An 18690-nucleotide genomic window follows, 5' to 3' on the forward strand; every position below is an offset into this window, starting at 1 on the left:
AGAGCTTTTCATTTTTATTTTAAAGGAAAAAAAAAAAAAAAACAGTGCAAAACCCCATTTTCCAGTGTCAGCCTTGCCCACCCCACCCCCAGGGTCACCCCCCAGCGGGGCCTGACTCTTCCTCCCACTCAGCACCCCCTCCCCTCTCATGCATCCTTAGGGGCTGGAGGCTCCACTTCCCTGGAAGACCAGATCCCAGGAGAAACTGGATGGGGGAGGAAAGAACTGAGGGGGCATCCCCTGATCGCCTGTCCCCCAGGTTTCCAGCCATGGCACCAGGTACCCCTTTTGGCTCTCATTAACCCTTTCCTGGCCACACTATTAGCTGGGGGGAACACGGATCTGGGGGAATTCCCTCCATACTCCTCTTTGCCCCGGGGCCGGCTCGGGGCTCTCCTCACTGAGGTTGGGGGGCTCCCTCCCTCCCTCCCTCCATCATAGGGGAGAGCGGCAAAACCCCCAAGTTTAAATACCTTAATGAAAGCAGGGGATGGGGGAGGAAGGGGCTTTAGATCTAATAAATTAGCGTTTTAGTGTCCGTGGAGGTGAGGGGGCAGGGCAGGGCGTGGCCTCCAGGGCCCCTCCCTCCCCTTACTGGTGAATCTCATTCTCTATGAGGCTGTCCTCGCAAGACTGGAAATCTGTGTCCGTGAGGCCATCGGGTGGCATCAACAGCTCCTCATCTTGGGATGAGGACGATGGGGGCTCATCCCCAGAGCTCCCTGGAGCTCCATCCCCATCCCCGTCCACCTCTGAATCCTGCAGCACCTGAGCAATGTATTTCTGAAAGGAGAAAGGAGTGGGGAGGGGTAAGGTGAATGGGTAAATGGCTGCTCCTCATGGGCAGGGGGTGTCAGGGAACACCAGGGCCTGTAGGGTGGATATTGGGCCTGAGGACAGTGGAGTAGGAAGGACCCTGGGGAAGGGCAGAGATCTGCTCTCATGGAGGGACAGGCTGTCTTCCAGTGAGCCACAGCCTTCAGGTCTGTCCCTGCGGTCTGGCATAGGCTTCCCTTTTTGGAAGACTAATGGGACATTCAGCTTTGGGACTGAGTCTCACTCAAGAGGCCCCTCCCTACCTCTGGCCATGGAGGAGGGTACTCACCGCAGATTTGGGAACAGTAGTAGCAGTCGGGGGTCGTCCATTGCTTCTGGGGTCCACGGTATCTGTCTCTGTGTGCTCAATCTTGAGGGACCCAGAATGAGTCAGGGGTGGGGGGCACATCCTCGGCCCCAGTCGTGGCCCCACACCCTCTCAGCACCCCTACCCCCTCGCTCCACACCTTGTAGTTGTGGGCACTGAGGTATTTGAAGTGTCCGAAGCAGACGTGGCAGAGGCAGATGACGATGGTGATGACAAGGACCACGAATGTGAACATGGATGTGGGGGCTAGGAACCCTGGTGTTGGGGAGCAAAGAACAGGGCTGCTACTTCTCCTCTGTGCCTCCCAGGACCTTACCATCCCAGTTTTTTGCTGCCTCCTGCAGTTCCCACACACTCCTGTGCTACCTACAGCTTTGCCCTGACCTCTCCCAGGCCCCTTGCCTGCCATCCATGCTGGCAGCCCCTCCTGTGCCTTGACACTGGGTGGAGGCCTCCCACCCCGACCAAGGTCCCCGAGAGGGAGTGGGTGGCCCTTACCTGTACGCATGGTGGAGAAGAAGAGCAGCCAGAAGAGGCAGAGGATGGGCGCAGCCACCACCTGGTTCACAGCCCCCGAGTGGATCTTTTTGTCCAGCTTGGCCGGCAGGTAGGCGTAGTAGAGATTATACCTGTCTACCAGGTGCTTCAGCAGCATGTACATGAGCCCTGGGGGAAGCCACATGGGCCCTGACCTCGGAACCAGCACCACTGGACCTTTATGTGCCTGTCACAGATTCTCCCAGGACAGGAGGGTGTCCCATCCCCCAGTACTATCATAGAATTTCAGCTTCCTCTGCTTCAACCCCTGTACTCTGCAGCCCCTCATTAGGAATTACTATGGGAAATCCATTTACTTGGATCAACAAGAACCCTCTTGAAACTCGTATTTTTTTCTTATTCCTGTCTCTAAACAGATGAATATAAATTAATTGACGAGCTCTATTTCCCCAGAGGCTGAGGGAGTAGCAGTTTCAAATGAGAACAAGGAAGTTAGTTTGGAAGTTTGGAACCTTTAATAACCAGGGAGGATAATTAAGGAGTTAGGATATTATTAGGAGAAAGTAGAGCTATTAGTGGGGGTGATGCTTATAGAGAAACTTGGCTAAACTCCTTCAAAAAGGAAGAGAGATTTTCCCGAGTCACACGGCTCAGCTATAGTAGGATATCTCCGTGAGTGGGATGGGTCTATCCCTACTCTAGAATCCAAAGGTCTTTCCTGAGTTTGCAGGGTAGCACACAGTGTATGTCCATGGATATATGTGTAGCAGTGCGTGAGTTTGTGTATGTGCACACCAGCCAGTATGTGATATGTTTCCAAGTTTTTTTTTTGGTTTTTGGCCAGGGCTGGGTTTGAACCCGCCACCTCTGGCATATGGGACTGGTGCCCTACTCCTTGAGCCACAGGCGCCGCCCTGTTTCCAAGTTAATACAGCTCAGAAAAGGCATTGGTATGGGTGAGTATGGCTACGCTGGGGTGACTGCACCTAGAGGCCCAGCATACCAGCTGGGTCCAGGCTGAGCTGAGATGGCTCTCCCCCTCCTCCCCACAGGCTGGGCCTCAGACTGAGCCAGGGACCAGGTGGGAGGCCTGAGGGACCGGTCTCCCAGCCAGGGCCCTGTCCACTCTGGGTGGCCTGCCTTCCTAGAGTGGGTGAGGTCCTAGGTCCCCCCGAGCAGGGCCCAGGTCCCGGCGCGGCGGTGCCTACCGAAGGGCACGATGATGGGGCAGGTGATACTGTAGGTCATGACCACCGTGAAGACGCACATCATCCAGGCGTAGGCTGCGCCAAACTGGAACTCGTAGGCCTGATGCTGGGGGGGAGATGGGCAGGAGGGTGGCTCAGGAGGGAAGGGACAGATTGGAGAGGGGACAAAGTAGGCTGGAGAAGGGTCAGCATCTCCAGGACCAGGAAGAAGCCATGGGGAACAGGAACCTAGTGACTAAGGTTGGGTAGGGCAAAGCAGATGGTGGGGGCAGGGTATGGCTGATAGTGGGTGGGTGGGAGCAGTGATAGGGCATGGGAAGGGGCCTTTCAGGGGTAGGAGCTAGCAGGTGGGGGGCAAGAGTAGGATGGACTTGAGAATGGGATGCTTAGAGTTCTCTTGTTGAGTCAGGACAGGGTGACTCCAGATCTGGGGACCCAGACCTCCCAAACTCCCATCGTAGAACACTACTGTCTGAGCTGGTGGGGGTCTTCGGGGTTTTCTATGTCTACCCATGACAGTGCATATGGGAAAACTGCTATCTCAGATGGCAAGGGGATGGCTCAGGGCTATGGAACTCTACTTCCCAAGTCCCAGCACCCCTTGTGTCCCCAACCCTGACAGATGGCAGCTGTTTCTAGTTGGGCCACCAGGGGGCACTGTGCACGCTGCTGCTGCTGCTGCTGCTGCTGCCCCAGGTGGCCATACCCGCTTCACGTTGCGCCTCTCAGCGGCGGAGCGTGCCAGGCAGAGCCGGATCATGTACATGAGCAGGCCCGGGATGCGCAGCAGATCCATGGCATTGCCGATAAAGGCTGAAGCAATGACGTAGTTCACGAAGAAGGCGCCGTTGTCGGGCAGGAACACACACCTGTGGGCACCAGGTGCCCTTGTGGTAACCCGGTGCTGCCTGCCCTCTGTCAGCATGTCAGCACACCATGCCTTTACCCCCAATGTGTTTCTTCCATGTGGATATGCTCTGCGCCTCAATCCCCCCAGAGTGTGAACCCCAGGGACATATGCCAGAGTGTCAACAGATACCTCTAAGGTAAGCCTCAGAGTATGAATGGACCCAGCCCAAAAGGATGAACCCAGAGGTACTCCTAGAACTAGTGCTCCATAAAGATTGTCCAAGGCCACTAGATTATTCACTGCATAACTGCTGGAGATCTCCACAGAAACTCCAGGAAGACCCTCAAAGTCCCAGAAACACTCAGAAGATTCCCCACTTAGAACTTATCCCAGAATTAACCTTAGAGTATCAGCCTTAGACATCTCCACAAGCAAACTTCAGAGACCCTTCCCAAAACATCCCCAGGAACCTTTGCCAATGCCTGAGATGCCCCAAGTGTGAGCCCCAGATCACCACAGACAGCACAGAGCAAGACTCTCAGAGTTTGTGCCCACACATCCAGCCATGGTACATGCTCCCCAATATACCCTCATAGGGAATTCTAGAGAAGATACCCCCTCATGAGTTCCATAGTCATACTTCTGCATAAGAGCCCAAAATTGTAGAGATGTTCCCAGAACTTGAACCTCACAAACACCCCAACATATGAACCCTATAGAAGCTCCCAGAATTGTAAGGCCAAGAGCCTACCCTCAAAACAGCAGCTCCAGGGACCTCTGTGGACACCCCAGTAACCTCCAAGTCACTCCCTAAGTATGACCAAGATCTTACTACAGACACCTCCACAAGTAAAACTCAGATACTCCTACTATAGTTAGTTCCAAATATGTACCCAAGAGAGACCCCAACAGAAATTCCCCAAATATGAGCTCCCAAGCCCAAATGAGCATGATTATAGCATTCAATAGCCTACCAGAGAGTGAGCCCCAACACAGACACCAGGGACTTCTCCCATGCATGCACCCAAAACACTTTGTGGGTGTCTTCTTGGGGATGACCCTGCTAGACTTGTGATGTCAGTCCTTTTTTCCTCCTCCCTTTCCCACCAAGCCCTGGGCTCCAAATCTTGTACCCTTCCGTTAAGGGTACAAGCCTGGGCTCCAAATCTTGTACCCTTCCGTTAAGGGTACAAGCCTGGGCTCCACAGCTGGTACCCTTCCGCAGGGCTGGCAATGTCTCTCAGGCATACCCACCCCTACCATCTGGTCTCTTTCCCCAGGGGCCCCAGTCACTCACTCAAATCGAATAGCTGCCTCAGCCAAGAATTTCTTATCAAAGAGCCAGCGGAAGAAGAGGTCCAGGCTGGAGGGGAGGAGAGGAGAGGTGGGGAAAAGGCTGAAATAACTCGTAACACCCAGGGAGGGGGAAGTCCCCATTCTATGAGCCTCTAGGGAGGCCTCCAGACATGGAACGGGTAACTCAGGCCAGGCTTCTGATCTTATACCCCTTGCTTTGTACGGAAGATGGGGAACCTAAATGGCTCCCCTCTCCCTATCCTGCAATCCCTTACCCTGATTTCTGTCTCATCCTCTGAAACTCACCTGCTCAGTCCCAGCGAGGGCAGGAGCAGCACCATAAAGATGAGGAAGGTGTAGCACTTATGCATGGTGGTCCTGTTCTCCCCAGAGCTGGTGGGGAAGAGGAGTAGGGAACAGGTCACTGGGTAAAGGTCAGGTAAGCCCAGCCCCTACACCTGCTCCCCCAGCCAGGATGATGTCCCAGGAGACCTCCCAGGGAAGTGTGGGCTTCTAAGGTGAGGATGCTGGGCACCATCCTTTCCCTGCCAGCCCTGGGTCTGCTCAGAGTTGGGAGCCTTAAGGGCAACAGGCTGCCCACTAGGGATGGTTATACTCCTAGGGGAGGCCGCTGGAGTGTGGCCTGTGCAGGTATCTCACCGTGTCCAGTGGGCTTCAAAGAAGGCTGAGTAGTAGACGATGGTGGGGAGCAGGGCTGAGAAGCACCACAGCAGCAGGGTGGGGAAGAACTGGGTGATGATGGGGTTCTGTAGCAGGGCATAGGGGCACATGTCAGGCAGGACAGTCTAGTGGGCTCAGCTTACTTTGCTTACCTGCCTCCTTTCCCACCAAGTCCTGGGCTCCACAGCTCCAAGGGCCTCACATCAGAAGTCTAGAACTTCTAGAGGGCCAGGGGCAAGGGTGGAGGCCACAGTCACATGTGCAACTCCAGGGTAATATTGATATCAGCATTTGCTGAACACATATTATGTGCTAAGCACTGTTGAAGTACTTTCCATGTATAAATCCTCCAAACAATGATATTATCCCAGTTTATAGATAAGTAAACTGAGGCAACAAGAGATTCCACAGCTTATCTTGCCAGCAAGCAGTGGGGTGGGGATATGAACTCAGGTGGTCTGGGTTTTATCTATTATTCAATTATCACTCAGATTTTCAAACTGTCCTCCTTTGAACCTCCTTTGAGGTTTTAAGCAGGTATGCTGTGTACCTGGCAGGAGTGAGGGGAGGCCAGATGGATATGGGCCCTGCCCTACTGTCATCTGAGCAGCCTTGTCTTTGGATCAGAATCTAAGTTTGAAAGCCAATGACCCAGTCTGACCCTTCCATTGTTCAGTGGCAGAGACTGAGGAAAGGGACTTAGCCAAGGTTAGGACTGGACCCAGGCTCTTTCTCTTCCCTCAGTGTTTTTCTAGGAGTTGTAAACCCAAGAATGGCCTCTCTGATGGAGAAGGTGGCAGGGAGCCCAAGGGCAGTACACAAAGGGGTCTATAACCTATGGTTGCCTGGGAGCTGCTTAGTGGGGCTGGGCTGGAATTAGCAGAGCAGAGGAGTGAGGCTGGGTAGGGAAGCAGAAATTTTGGGCCTGGTATCTGTGTCAGGACTCAGCATGGAGGGGTGGGGGCACATGGAGCCTGGGTCTCACGTTGAGGTACTCCACGGGCTTGGTGACATTGAACTTGTCCATGGTGGTAATGATGATGGCTGGGGTGGTGAGGAAGAAGAGCAGGATGAAGAGGACGACGTTGATGACCAGGCAGCGCAGCCACCAGATAAAGCCTCGGATGGAAAGATGCTCCCTGGGAATGCAGGGGAAGGATCACTCTAGGGACTGAAAGCATGCCTGGCCCCAAGTAACACCTGGGGCCTTCCCTCTCCTCCCCCCCACTGAACCCACCCTTAAAAAGCCTGTCCCGCCACCCCCATTTGCTCACCAGTAGATGTTCTGAGGGTCAGGGGCGTAGGACACAGTCCAGTTGGAGATATGCAGGGACTCACTGCAGGAGGAGGAGCGTGGCTCCCCACGGCAGGCGCAGCCCTGGCACTTACACACATTGAAGTCCTTCAGGATGCTGGAGGAATGGGCACCAGTTACTGTGGCACTAGCCAAGGACCCCATTGCTAATAGTGGGCCATGAGTGAAGGGATTGGGGGCCCGGGTAAGTTATTTGGGGAAGAAGCTGGGGTCGGCAGGTGGGGCAGGGGCTCACATGGCAGTGATGGTCTCATTGTGGAAGGTGACAAAGGCCATGCCAAGAGGCTTCTCGTTCACCTTCTCCTTCTCCCGCTTGTAGTCTTCCTTCAGCTTCTGCTCCAGCTTTGTGTAGTACTCAATGGCCTCCACCTATAAGGGCCAGGACCAGGGCTCTGGTTGGAGCTGGACAGTGGCCACAGCACCCAGTGCTTACTCCTTTAAGCTTTCCCATATATGTTAACTCACTTAATCCTCACAACGGCCTCGTAAGGTAGGTACAATTAGCCCCATATTACAGACAAGGAAAGTGAGGCTCACAGCAATTAAAAAGCTTGCGCGAAGCTCCAGAATTAGTGAGTATAGCATGACACTGCCCTTTTGGCTGACATCTTCTAATTTGGGGCTTGAACACACTTGGTCCCTCTAGGGAGAGAGGATGGACCCAACAGTGGGAAATAAGGCTTCAAATACTCTAGGGACAGGTGGTGACTTGCTGAGAAAGGGGCCCCAGCCTTGCCTCCTCAGGACCTGTCCAACTCCTCCTCACAACCATGGGGGCCCTGGGAGCACAGCAGGCAGCCCACATCAGACCTGCTCACAGCCTCGCACGACGCAGCAGCAGAGGTGGCCACAGGGCTTGGGGTTGATCATGGTGGGCACGTTCTCCTTGGTCTGAAGGTTTGTGAAGTAGAGCTTTCCTCGTTCGGCCTTCTTCCTATGGGACCGGGGTACCCAGTCATCCACTGTCTAGCTGGGGCTGGGTAGGGAGTTCATCTTGGGGATCAACTAGCTCATTCCTCAAGGACAGGGGCTATCTTGCTCTTGAATTTGGTTAGGATGCATGGTTCAGATATGCCCCCACTGACGGTTTCCCCACCCACACCTTGACATTCTTCCTCTAGTTTGGCCTAAATTTCTCATACTATATAGCTAAAGGGTATGTGTTAGAGGGTGTGAGGACCTTGGGGTGCCCTTTCCTCTCACAACAAATGCTAACCTCCAGGCCTTGCTGTTTCTGGAGCCTTATTAACAGATACTCCAGAGTTTAAATTAAAATCAAATGCACTAGGAACATCTGGAAGAGAGCCAGGTTCCTGTGTGGCAGCCAAGATGCCACCCCTGATGGTCAAGGAAACCTCAGCGTCTCCCTCCTCTGCCCCAGTCCCATTACCTCTCTGCATCGAGGAACATAAGGCGAGCCACGTTGTAACATGGGCGGGCTTCGAGAACCGTGCAATTGGGGTAGGCTTCCCTGAAACACAGTGTACCCATCATCTTCTGCAGGAACCTAGCACTTGACCCCAACTTTCACTTATGACCCCATCTCCTTCAAGCAACATACCCCCAGCTCAAGCTGCCTCTTTCTAGTTAACAAAAATGAGAGTTCCTGACAAACCTCTAAAGATCTTCCTTATGTTTATTTGAATGGGAGAGCGGGCACAGGATGCTGGAACGGTGTGAATACAGGATGGGGTGATGAACCAGAAAGTGTGGGACACACTATGTGGAGCTGGCGAGGTCTAGGTCTGTGAATTTTAGGTGGAGAGAAACTGTTTCCAGTCATAAGCTGTTCCCTTATCCCTGTCTACAGCCCAACACTTTGCCTTGACTGTGACTGACCTCAACCAACCCACAGCCCAGTTGACAGAATGATCTCTGACCTTGGCCAAGACAGACAAGAAGATCCTGTCTGATGCTGAACCTTGACCAGGATGAGAATGACCTCTAACCCTGCCAAAAAGACTGATCTTTAACCTCACCCCAAATTGTCTGGTAACCCAGACACAAGACTAAACCCCTAATCTTGACCCAAGATTGATCCCAACCTTGACTTGAGACTGATCAGAGATAGAATGTCACTAGTACCTGGTAACTGGCAGGGCTCAAAGAATGTCAAAGAAAGCATGCTGAGTGAAGGAACAGTTAGCTTTTAAATCTGATCACACTGTTCCTTGATCCTAATCCCTTTTTTTTTGTCTTAGAGACAGGGTCTCATACTGTCACCCAGGTTGGAGTGCAGTGGCATGCTCATAGCTCATTGCAGCCTTGAACTCCTGTGCTCAAGCAATCCTCCTGACTCAGCCTCTTGAGTAGCTGGTACTAAAAGCACATGCTACCACACCTGATTAATTTTTGTGAGGGGGGAGAGAGGGTGTTGAACTCCTGGCCTCAATTCTCCCACCTCGGCTTTCCAAAGTGCTAGGATTATAAGCCTAATCCTTAATCTAAACTGAGTCCTCATTTTTTTATATTGATTAAAAATATATTAAAATATATTGAGACAGGGTCACACTTTGCCACGCAGGCTGGCATGCAGAGGCAGGATCATAGCTCACTGTAGCCTCAAACTCCTGGGCTGGGGTGATCCTTTCTTTTTAGCCTCCAAACTAGCTAGGACTATAGACATGAGACACCATGCCCAGTTATTATATTAAAATTTTTAATGAAGGTCTGGGAGCAGTGGCTCATGCCTATAAACCCAGAAGTTTGGGAGGCCAAGGTGGGAGAAGCACTTGGAGACCAGGCTGGGCAACATAGTGAGATCCCATCTCTACAAGAAATTAAAAACTTAGCTGGGTGTGGCGGCATATACCTGTGGTCCTTCCTAGCTACTTAAGAGGCTGAGGCAGGAGGACTGCTTGAGCCTAGAAGTTTGAGGTTTTAGTGAGCCATAATCACACCACTGTATTCTAGCCTGGGTGACAGAGTGAGACTCCGTCACGCAGAAAAAAAAAAAAAAATGCAAAAAGAAAATTTAATGAAGGCCCTTCAAATATTAGATGCATGAATTATTGTTCTGAACATGGACCTCATAAACTCACCAGGATTTAGAAACTTCAGTCTAGGATGCAGTCCTTGAATTACCCTTCCCAGGAGTCTAAAGCCCTCTGTCACTTGTTTCTCAAAGGAAGGTTTAGGTTTACCCTTTGGAAGCATGAGTCCTCACTCTCACTAGATTAATCTCTAATCCACTAAACATAATTACATAGGTTCCCTGATTCTGCACACAGGATATTCCCTATACCTATTGATAGTCCTCTGATCCAGACAGACCCCAGACGTGAACCCCAAGCCCTGCCTAACATAGTTGACTAGCTCAAGAGATTGATGCAGACAAGGGCTGCTTCTTGCTCATCCCCATATCCTAGCCCTATCTCAACAGCGTGCACATAGCAGGTGGTCAATAAACACATGCTGAATGAATGGATCAATGAAATGGCTATTTCGTAATGATCTTCTTACTGATCCCCCAAATTCTCATTAAGACTAGAGTGTCCCTCACCCCTGCAAATGGGCTGACCACTAATTTAATTACAAACTGTTTTCTAAAAATTATAGGGCAACCCATCCCTGAAACAGGATTTTGATCTCTCCAAGGACATCAACCAGGTCTGGGTCTTCTCTGTCTCTCTGGTATGAACCCCATAGTAGGTGTACAACAAATGTGAGCTGAGTGAATGGATGGCTGACTAGCAGGGTTTGCTCCCTCACTGCAAGCATGTCTCTGATCAAATGCCACCCTGTCAAAATCCCTCCCTGCCCAGTCCTTCAGAAATAGCAGCTCTTCCCAACCCCTCTCACCCTTTCTGCTTCCCTGCTTTGGTTTTCTTCTTAGCACCTACCCCCAATTGACAGTGTCAACTACTAGTGCATTTGCTTGCTGTCTGCTTTCTCCTACTAAAATGTAAGCAAATGAGGGCAGGGCTTTGCTTTTTCATCTGTTGTTTACTGCTATAACTCCAGTTCCTACGCCAGGGCAGGCACATTGCAGGCACTAGAGATTTGTACTAAGAATACAAATGAGATTATTATTTGATATGGTATTAACATATTTGTATTACAGAACAGATCTCAGTACTAGGTGACAACTGATTCCAGCTGTCACCAAATTCTGAGTATACACTGTCCATAATCCCAATCCAGACTGTCCCAATGCTGATCATAGCTTGAACCCCAAATGGGACCCTAAGTAGTTCTCTCATACTGACGAAAGATGACTTAATTTTGATGTTGTTTTGTAAACTGCAAAGAGTAGGGCTTGTTTGTAATTTATTTAAGCCTGGCATATGGAAGGTAATCAATAAATGCATGTTGTATGACTGAGTACTCATCTACTAATGCTGATCACAAGTCAGTCCTTAATCCTATCACACAGGGCTCTGGAATCTGACCTTGACCAAACATTATCTCTGATCAGATCCTATACTGTCTGATCCAGGGTAACACCGAACTCTGATTCAGGCCCAGTAACAGTAGACCTGGACTGCAGACCAAATTCTGATCACAGACTGAGGCCCAATCTCAACCTCAGACTAAGCCTGATACAGACCATCAATGTCCCTTATCATGACCACTGGCCAACACCTAATTCTGACCACAGACTGACCTTGATAAGCTCCTAAAGCTTATCTCCATACTGTGAGCTCTCAGAGAGCTTGATGATCTTTTATTCTTTTTTTTTAGAGACACAGTCTTACTTTGTTGCCCTCAGTGCTGTGGCGTCACAGCTCACAGCAACCTCCAGCTCTTGGGCTTAGGTGATTCTCTTGCCTCAGCCTCTGGAGTAGCTGGGACTACAGGTGCACTCCACAATGCTCGGCTATTTTTTTGTTGCAGTTTGGCGGGGGCCGGGTTTGAACCCGCCACCCTCAGTATATGGGGCCAGCACCCTAATCACTGAGCCACAGGTGCCATCCTATTAATTTTTTTAAATAGTTTCAAAGCCTTTCACAATAATTTATGACTAACACATGTGAGAAATTTTCCTGAGTGAACAGAGGAATGTGATAGGATCCCTAATTCTATGGTGCACAGACTTGCCCTACATAGCCCCACAGATGGGCCTTTAACACTGACTCCCCTATCTCATCAGCTCTGCTCCAAGGTGTACCCTTAGCCATAGCTGACCAGGTGAGCTCCCTCTTTGCCTCTTAGCTCCACCTCCTTTTTCTCTAGTTTTTGGTCACCTGGCAGTCCTAGAGATTCCTCCCCAAGACAGAATTCCAGAGATGAAAAAGCCTCAGAGAACACATAGTCCAGGCAGTGCTGAACAACTTAGGCAGCCACTGAAAACCAATGAGCTTCTCCCTGACATGGCTGCATGCAGACATAAGACTGCCACTTAATATTCTGAAGAAGCTATACACCTCAAATAGAGCCTGTGTCAACAACCTATGACCCAATCTAAGCTAGGAGGAGGTTGGAAGTTGGGTGCAATGAACAACTCACTCTTTTGAGTTTTTGTCATATTTTTCCTGTTCTTAAAGGGGATTATCACCTAGTCCAAGGGCTAGGCCACCCCAGAGTCAAAGATTATTTTCCTTAATATAATGCCCTTTCTCTATTGCAGAGCTCCAAGTTAGAAGAGTGTGAGGATGTTTTGGAGTTAAAAGGCAAAGAAGAATCTGCAAGGCCTGAGGATGAAGGTAGGGGTTACTCACTCAAAATGCTTCTTGATCTTTTCTGACTCTGCATATTTAGAGATTCCATTGATGAAGAGGGTCCGCTTCACCTAGGGGAGAGAGGAGTGAATTTGCATCACTGAGGCTCAACCTCAGAGGAGCTGGCAGGGATGGGAGGAGGCCTTAGGGATAAGCCAGGTTCCAGGGAAAACAGGTAGTAAGCCTAATGAGTCATGCAGTCCCTTGCTCTTTGAAGGGTTATAGAGGCCGATGATAGGGGTACTGCTTTCAGATCCTTAGATCCTGAGGGCCCAGCACAGCAGCTGGCATGGAACAGATATTCAGTACTGGCTTGCTGAGTAAATGTAGAAAGGGAGGAAATATTATCACCATAATATCAGCCACACAGCTCTTTCCCGAGTGCCAGGCACAGCACAGGTGCTTCGATGCCTTGCCTCATTTCAACTTCGCAGCGACTTTCCCAAGTACTACTATTATCCCATTTTATAGATGAGGAAACTGACGCTTGGGAGGCTAGCTGACTTGTAGGATAGGGGCTCCCAAGCTGCCATGCTAGGATTCAAACCCATGTGGCCTAACCCTGCAGCTAACACTCCTTATGGCTGAGGCAGGAGAGGCCTGAAGGAAAGGGAACAGGCTGGAGAGTGCGAGAGACCTGGGCTGTGCTCCACTCACCAGATCGTCCTCCTTGTAGCGCATCTTGGAGGTGTGTCTACGCATACTATAGACAGTAAGCAGCAGATATAGGAAGGCGAAGGAGGTGTGCAGCCATAGCAGGTTGTTCCTGTGGGGAGCAGAGGGGATACAAAGGAACCAGTGGGGTCAGGACACACATAGACACCCCAACCTCCCATGGTTAAACCCCTTCTTGATATGGATGGGGCCCCTCTAGTGTCACCAATCTTCTGGCACTGACTCCTTATGGGGCCCCCCCACATCTCACATTCCCTAGACCCTAAAGTTGTTCCATTCCAACAAAAGTGTCTCGAAGAAGTCATGCTTTCATGTCCTAGTACTAGCCACAGTACCCTCCAACTGTCCCAGTCCACCTCTGGTTCCAGAGGTTTTACCCACCTCTTCTGTATCTAGTCATCCTTGGGGATCCTCAGTAGGGATATACCTCTTCTGTTTCCAACCTAAGCCCTCAAGGACCTACAGGCATCTCTGTAGCTTTGGCTCCCTCTCCCCTAAAACACACCTGCCTTTCTTCCCTGCCCATGTTACGGCCTAGACTCTGGCCACAGACCCTGGCCTTGCCACCCAGTTTACCAACCTTACCCTGATTTCAAGTTGGCAATGGTGGTTCTCCCAAAGCTGTAGGCATTGTTCTCTGCGGGGGTGGGAAAGGGAGAGGATGATAGTGGGTCAGGGGACATCCCCTCTGACCCCCGTCTCTGCCCCAGCCATCCTGGCCCTCACTGACCCAGCAGGTCCCCTGAGAAGTTGACAGGCAGCACGATGCCTACGGAGAGGACGCCCACGACAACCAGCAGCCCGATGATGTGCCGCTGGAAGGACAGGTAGTGCACGGCATCGCCCCCACATTTGTCCCGGATCTCATCATCCCTGCAGCCATAGGGGGTGGACAGAGGGATTAGATGAGGACCACGGCAAGGTAGGGGACACAACTCACCTCCCTGACCTGCCCTTACCCACATCCACCCTAACCCCTGCTGATATGGCAGACGTATGGTGTCAAAATGGGACTTGTTGGTCTCTTATTTTCTGGGAGGGAAGGGCAGAGGAGGAGAGGAAAGGGGAGAAAGAAAAATGAATGCATGGAGAAAGAGGAGACTAGAAGGAAAGAAAGAGGTAAAAGAAGAAAGAAGACTGCAGAGGGAGAAGGAGAAGAAAAAATGAGGAGTGGAGAGAAAAGGGAAAGGAAAAGAGGAAGATCTGAAAAGGGAAAAAGGCAAGAGGACCAGAAGAGAGCTGGTAGAAGTGGGAGGGAGGATGAAGGCGGGGAAGCAGCAGCACCTTATAGGTATGGCTGAGCTTGCGAATGAGACCCTTGGGTAGGGGTCTGGGGGAGTGGGTGGTGGCAATGCTGACCTGTCCGAGCTTCCTGCCTTTCTCAGAGCTCACTGCCTGCCTGCTGGGCTCTGGCTCGATCTCTTGAGTTCTGCTTGCTGGACACTGGCTCCTGCCTGCTGCTGGCTGGCTGCTCCCAGCCTACTGATGCCCCACCCACTGGCTGCACGGAGGCTGAGGTGGGGGCTCCAGCCCCTGCTCTTGAGGGGTGGTGGGGCAGAGGGAGAGGAGGGCAGAGCTGCTCCCCCTCGCAGGGGGTTGCACAGGAGATTGTGGAGTAAAGTGAGCATTCAAGGGACAGCAGAGGCTGAGGCTCTCAGGGCCTGGCCTCCTGGAATAGGAAGTAGGGTGCTGGGCTGGCTAGGAGCACTAAGGCCCTCAAAGCTGCTGGCCTCTGGATTTTGTAGGGAGATGACAGGTTCTGAAGTTTCTCTCTTTTTCTTTAGAGCTTGGAGATCATTCACTTACTTTATCCTGAAGATGGCTGTCAGCCAGGAACAGAAACCCTGGGGGGGACAGAAAGCTATCAGGTAGAGTCCCCAGCCCACCAACCTGACCTTCCTTTCTCCCTTGACTGCCACCCATCCCATTCTCTTAATTACACAGCTTTCACTACCCCGCCCCTCAAAGAAAAACCCCATACTCTAGGAATTAGCTCATCCCCAGAGAGGGGGAGAGAGAGAGAGGGAAGGTCCCAGCCCTCAAAGAAGAAAAAAGACTAATGCCAAGTTGGATTATCTATGCCAGAGCTACAGATTCCTGAAAATACCCTGCAGTTGTGTAAATCTGGGTGGGGAATTGGGGTTTGGGTTCTGGGAAGGGTAGTAACCTCTAGTTAATAAGAGTTTGCAACATGGCTGCCAAAAGCAGAGGAGGGGACATACCTCCAAGTTCCTGTCACTTATCTGTAGTCTTCTCTCAAGAAGCCAAAACCCAGTGTCACTGCAAGATATCTCTCCCACTCTAGCCCCCAGACCTACCTTCTGGTAGAGGGTAGGAATATAGAGGGAAGGCTGGGCAGAGAATCTTTGCCCAACCTCCCAGTAAGAGAAGGTCCAGACTTAACACGGCACAGGGGAGAAAGGCATCTTTCAGGCAATATGCAGAACTATGCTACTTGTTGCCAACACTACCTTGTCTGGGGACCATCTAGACACCTCTGGCTAGCAGGGGCAATAACTTTACTTTGCCACTTACCAGCATGAGCCTAACTCAGGAAGCTGACAGCCATCTTCTGTTGGGCTGCTGTAAGAGCTACCACCCCTAGGACCTCCAGCCTAAGCTGGACTGACCAGAGCCGCCCCAGTGTCTGAGGAATTAGAGTTCTGACCAGGACCCTCTGCCTTGAAGAATGAGAGAGGACCAGGCAGGTAACAATTGTACACTGGGTCTGACATGAAGGGAGTATGGGGATGGCTGTGACTACCATGTACACATGTTCCCATGTACATACATTGTCTAAAGGGGCCATTGCCACTCAGCTCCAATCCACAAGTAGGTCAGTTGGCCTCACCAGGCCAGGCTTCAACCTCTGAGCAACACCACAGCTTCCCACAGATGACGTACATTTTGCTAGGCAGGATTGGAAGGCTCATTATTATTTCTAAAACCATATCTAAGGAAAAAAGTGGCTTAGGATTAATCAGCAGAGGTGGGCACAGGACTCTGTTGTGGCAAAAGTTCAGAGTTTATGGATCTTATGGTTGTGACATAGAGGACAGGACCCAGGAGTTCTGGGCTTGCGTGGTTATCCCACGAATCTTAGACAAGCACGTTACTTCCCTTGCTGAAGGGAAGACCATGCTAGTGTCCCTGCTCCCATATCCCTGGAAGCTACAAAATGTTTAGTTCTATTAGCCCTAGGAGGCAGGGAGGCTAAGAAGTTTAGGGAAGGGCACTCACATTGTCCCTTTGGTCAAAGTCAACGGAGCTGGAGACAGAGGTGAGACGCTCATACCGGTCATGACTGTCCCCGTGCATAGCTGAGGCCACACTGGGGATGGGGAAGATGAGAGATCAGATAGCCTGGTGAGTCTGAGCCCCTGGGGAGCTAGGATGAGCACTCCAGAGCTCCAGGGCTATAGAAGGCACAGAAGGCATAGAAGGCACAGAAAGCACAGAGGCTGAAGCAGTGAGGAATGACCGCCCTCTACCAAGCCTCCCTCTAATATGCCTCTTCCTCTCAGGGAACTGGTCAGGGTGCTGATGGCAACAGTGCTGGGGATTGGGGTCCCGGGGGAGGAGGGATCTTTATCATCACCCTATGGAGGCTGAAGCAAGAATGCTAGAGGTGAGCAGCACCTGTGGCTCACAGGAGTAGGGCGCCGGCCCCATATACCAGAGGTGGCGGGTTCAAACCCAGCCCCAGCCAAAAACTGCAAAAAAAAAAAAAAAAGAAAAGAAATGCTAGAGGACACTGCAGTTCCAGAGTTGACCAATGGGTGGCGGGGGCAACTGAGCCAATGTTGTGCGAAGAACAGTAAGGAGCTGAAGGATGGATCAGGAGAACCCTGGAAGGATTGGGGATTTGGGGGCTGGGAGACGTCTCTCCTGTAGGGTCCTACCCTCCCTGACCTCAGCAGCAGCTGTTCCAATTCCAACTCCAGTCCTATAGACAAAGACCACAGAGCACCACAGAGGCCCCAACTGGGAACTCCTTAGGCCCCCCTCTTCCCAGGCTCCAGAAGATGTGAGCAGGGAACCCTGGAATATGAAGAACTAGCCGTTAGGGAACAAGAAGCCATTGGTGACACCCAATCTTGTCTCTGCATGATTGTGCTGAGGGTTTTCTGGAAGACAGGTCTCCTCTCCAGCCCACCCAGGCCACAAAGTTGGGGGCACGTAGGAAGGGACTTCTCCCAGGCAGGGAGCCAGGAGAAAGAGAAATGAGGGGAGCTGAGGCAGAGACAAGTTGGGGAGCCCCTGGCTCTGCAAAGCACACCGCCTGCATTAATCCGAAACATGAGCCTGCAGAGGAGAAAACTGCAAAAAGAAACCAGGAACTTGGCAGGAAGAGAAGAGAAGCGTGAGAGAAGAAGAAAAGGGAAAGCTGGTTTAGTGGGAATGAGGGGGCTGGTGCCCCACATACTATTCCTGTTCCACTCGGTCCCTCTCCTGCCGCCGAAGCCTGGGAACAGAGAATAGACAGAGTTAGCAGAGGCAGAGGAGAGTCCCTGAAGACTGGCAAGGGACAGAGGCCCAAGGCCCAATTGACGGCCCTCACAGCCCACCCATGCTCAGTCAGGAGCTAGTACCTCTTCATCCCTTCAACAAGGGGGTATGAAAGAGGGCTGGCTGTTTCCTGTTCCTGAGGAGCATGGAGCATGGTGTATGTGTGTAGAGGTGAAGGGGTCCCAGATCCTTACCTGTCTGCATCTGTCACCAAGGCTAGCCGCCCATAGTCCCAGGCCACCTTCCGGAGGATAGAGAATAAGAACAGCAATGCCTGAGGGAAGAGGAGGTGGTTGGCAGATGGAGAAGCTGGCCATCTGCTAGATTAGGGGGCAGAGGCAGAAGGGCCAGAATCTTGTCTTAGAGGGAATGACCTGGCTTGGGTGAATAGTCAGAGGTTAGGCTTGGGCTGGATGATGGGGATTTCTCCTGCAGTTAAGCCTGGGAAGTCAGGGTCAGGCAGGAGAGTGGTTAGAGCTAGCAGTGTCTGTCAGATATGCACAGGGCATGGGTGCCAAGGGTAAGGGGTGGTGTGGGGGCACTCACGAGGAAGCACATGAAGTCAAGAGCCAGTACGGTGGGGACGCCCCCAAAAGGCAGGCCCTGCAGGACAGTGCTGCGGATGCGGGCGCTGTAGCAGTAGTCCTTGGGGTTGCTGTTGTTGAGGGCCGTGGTGCCCAGTGTGGCCAGCAGGAAGGGCAGCATGGCTACTATTGCCGCATGGTCCTCCTGAGCAGAGGGCACAGCAGTCAGCTGGGCTTGCCTCCATTCCCCTCATGGCCCCAGCAGAGTGGATATGGGGAGGGGGCAGTGAGGGCAGACCAGCAGGCTGCCTGGGTGGATAGAAGCTCTGG

At 51.7% G+C, this 18690-nt stretch overlaps 1 protein-coding gene across 4 annotated transcripts in view; it reads right to left on the minus strand.

Moving 5' to 3' along the window:
• Window positions 1-18690, minus strand: part of TMEM63B (transmembrane protein 63B) — a 26210-nt gene continuing 7520 nt past the window's right edge. For 3 of the 4 annotated variants that reach the window (XM_053601502.1, XM_053601503.1, XM_053601504.1), the window contains 23 exons: window positions 18383-18565; window positions 18031-18110; window positions 17754-17792; window positions 16568-16658; window positions 15134-15171; window positions 14058-14200; window positions 13913-13964; window positions 13310-13418; window positions 12653-12723; window positions 8383-8463; window positions 7803-7926; window positions 7228-7361; window positions 6952-7089; window positions 6663-6816; window positions 5657-5763; window positions 5303-5389; window positions 4998-5063; window positions 3557-3719; window positions 2851-2956; window positions 1643-1810; window positions 1284-1399; window positions 1106-1186; window positions 1-783 (listed from right to left, as the gene is read on the minus strand). In XM_053601502.1, coding sequence (XP_053457477.1) covers window positions 592-783; window positions 1106-1186; window positions 1284-1399; window positions 1643-1810; window positions 2851-2956; window positions 3557-3719; window positions 4998-5063; window positions 5303-5389; window positions 5657-5763; window positions 6663-6816; window positions 6952-7089; window positions 7228-7361; window positions 7803-7926; window positions 8383-8463; window positions 12653-12723; window positions 13310-13418; window positions 13913-13964; window positions 14058-14200; window positions 15134-15171; window positions 16568-16658; window positions 17754-17792; window positions 18031-18110; window positions 18383-18541 — 2499 coding nt within the window. In that variant the 5' untranslated portion in view covers window positions 18542-18565 and the 3' untranslated portion in view covers window positions 1-591. The remainder of the gene's footprint in view (window positions 784-1105; window positions 1187-1283; window positions 1400-1642; window positions 1811-2850; window positions 2957-3556; window positions 3720-4997; window positions 5064-5302; window positions 5390-5656; window positions 5764-6662; window positions 6817-6951; window positions 7090-7227; window positions 7362-7802; window positions 7927-8382; window positions 8464-12652; window positions 12724-13309; window positions 13419-13912; window positions 13965-14057; window positions 14201-15133; window positions 15172-16567; window positions 16659-17753; window positions 17793-18030; window positions 18111-18382; window positions 18566-18690) is intronic. The other variant, XM_053601505.1, reaches the window with a different exon arrangement.

Source organism: Nycticebus coucang, chromosome 9 (assembly GCF_027406575.1).
Source record: "Nycticebus coucang isolate mNycCou1 chromosome 9, mNycCou1.pri, whole genome shotgun sequence".
NCBI classification, from domain to species: Eukaryota; Metazoa; Chordata; class Mammalia; order Primates; family Lorisidae; genus Nycticebus; species Nycticebus coucang.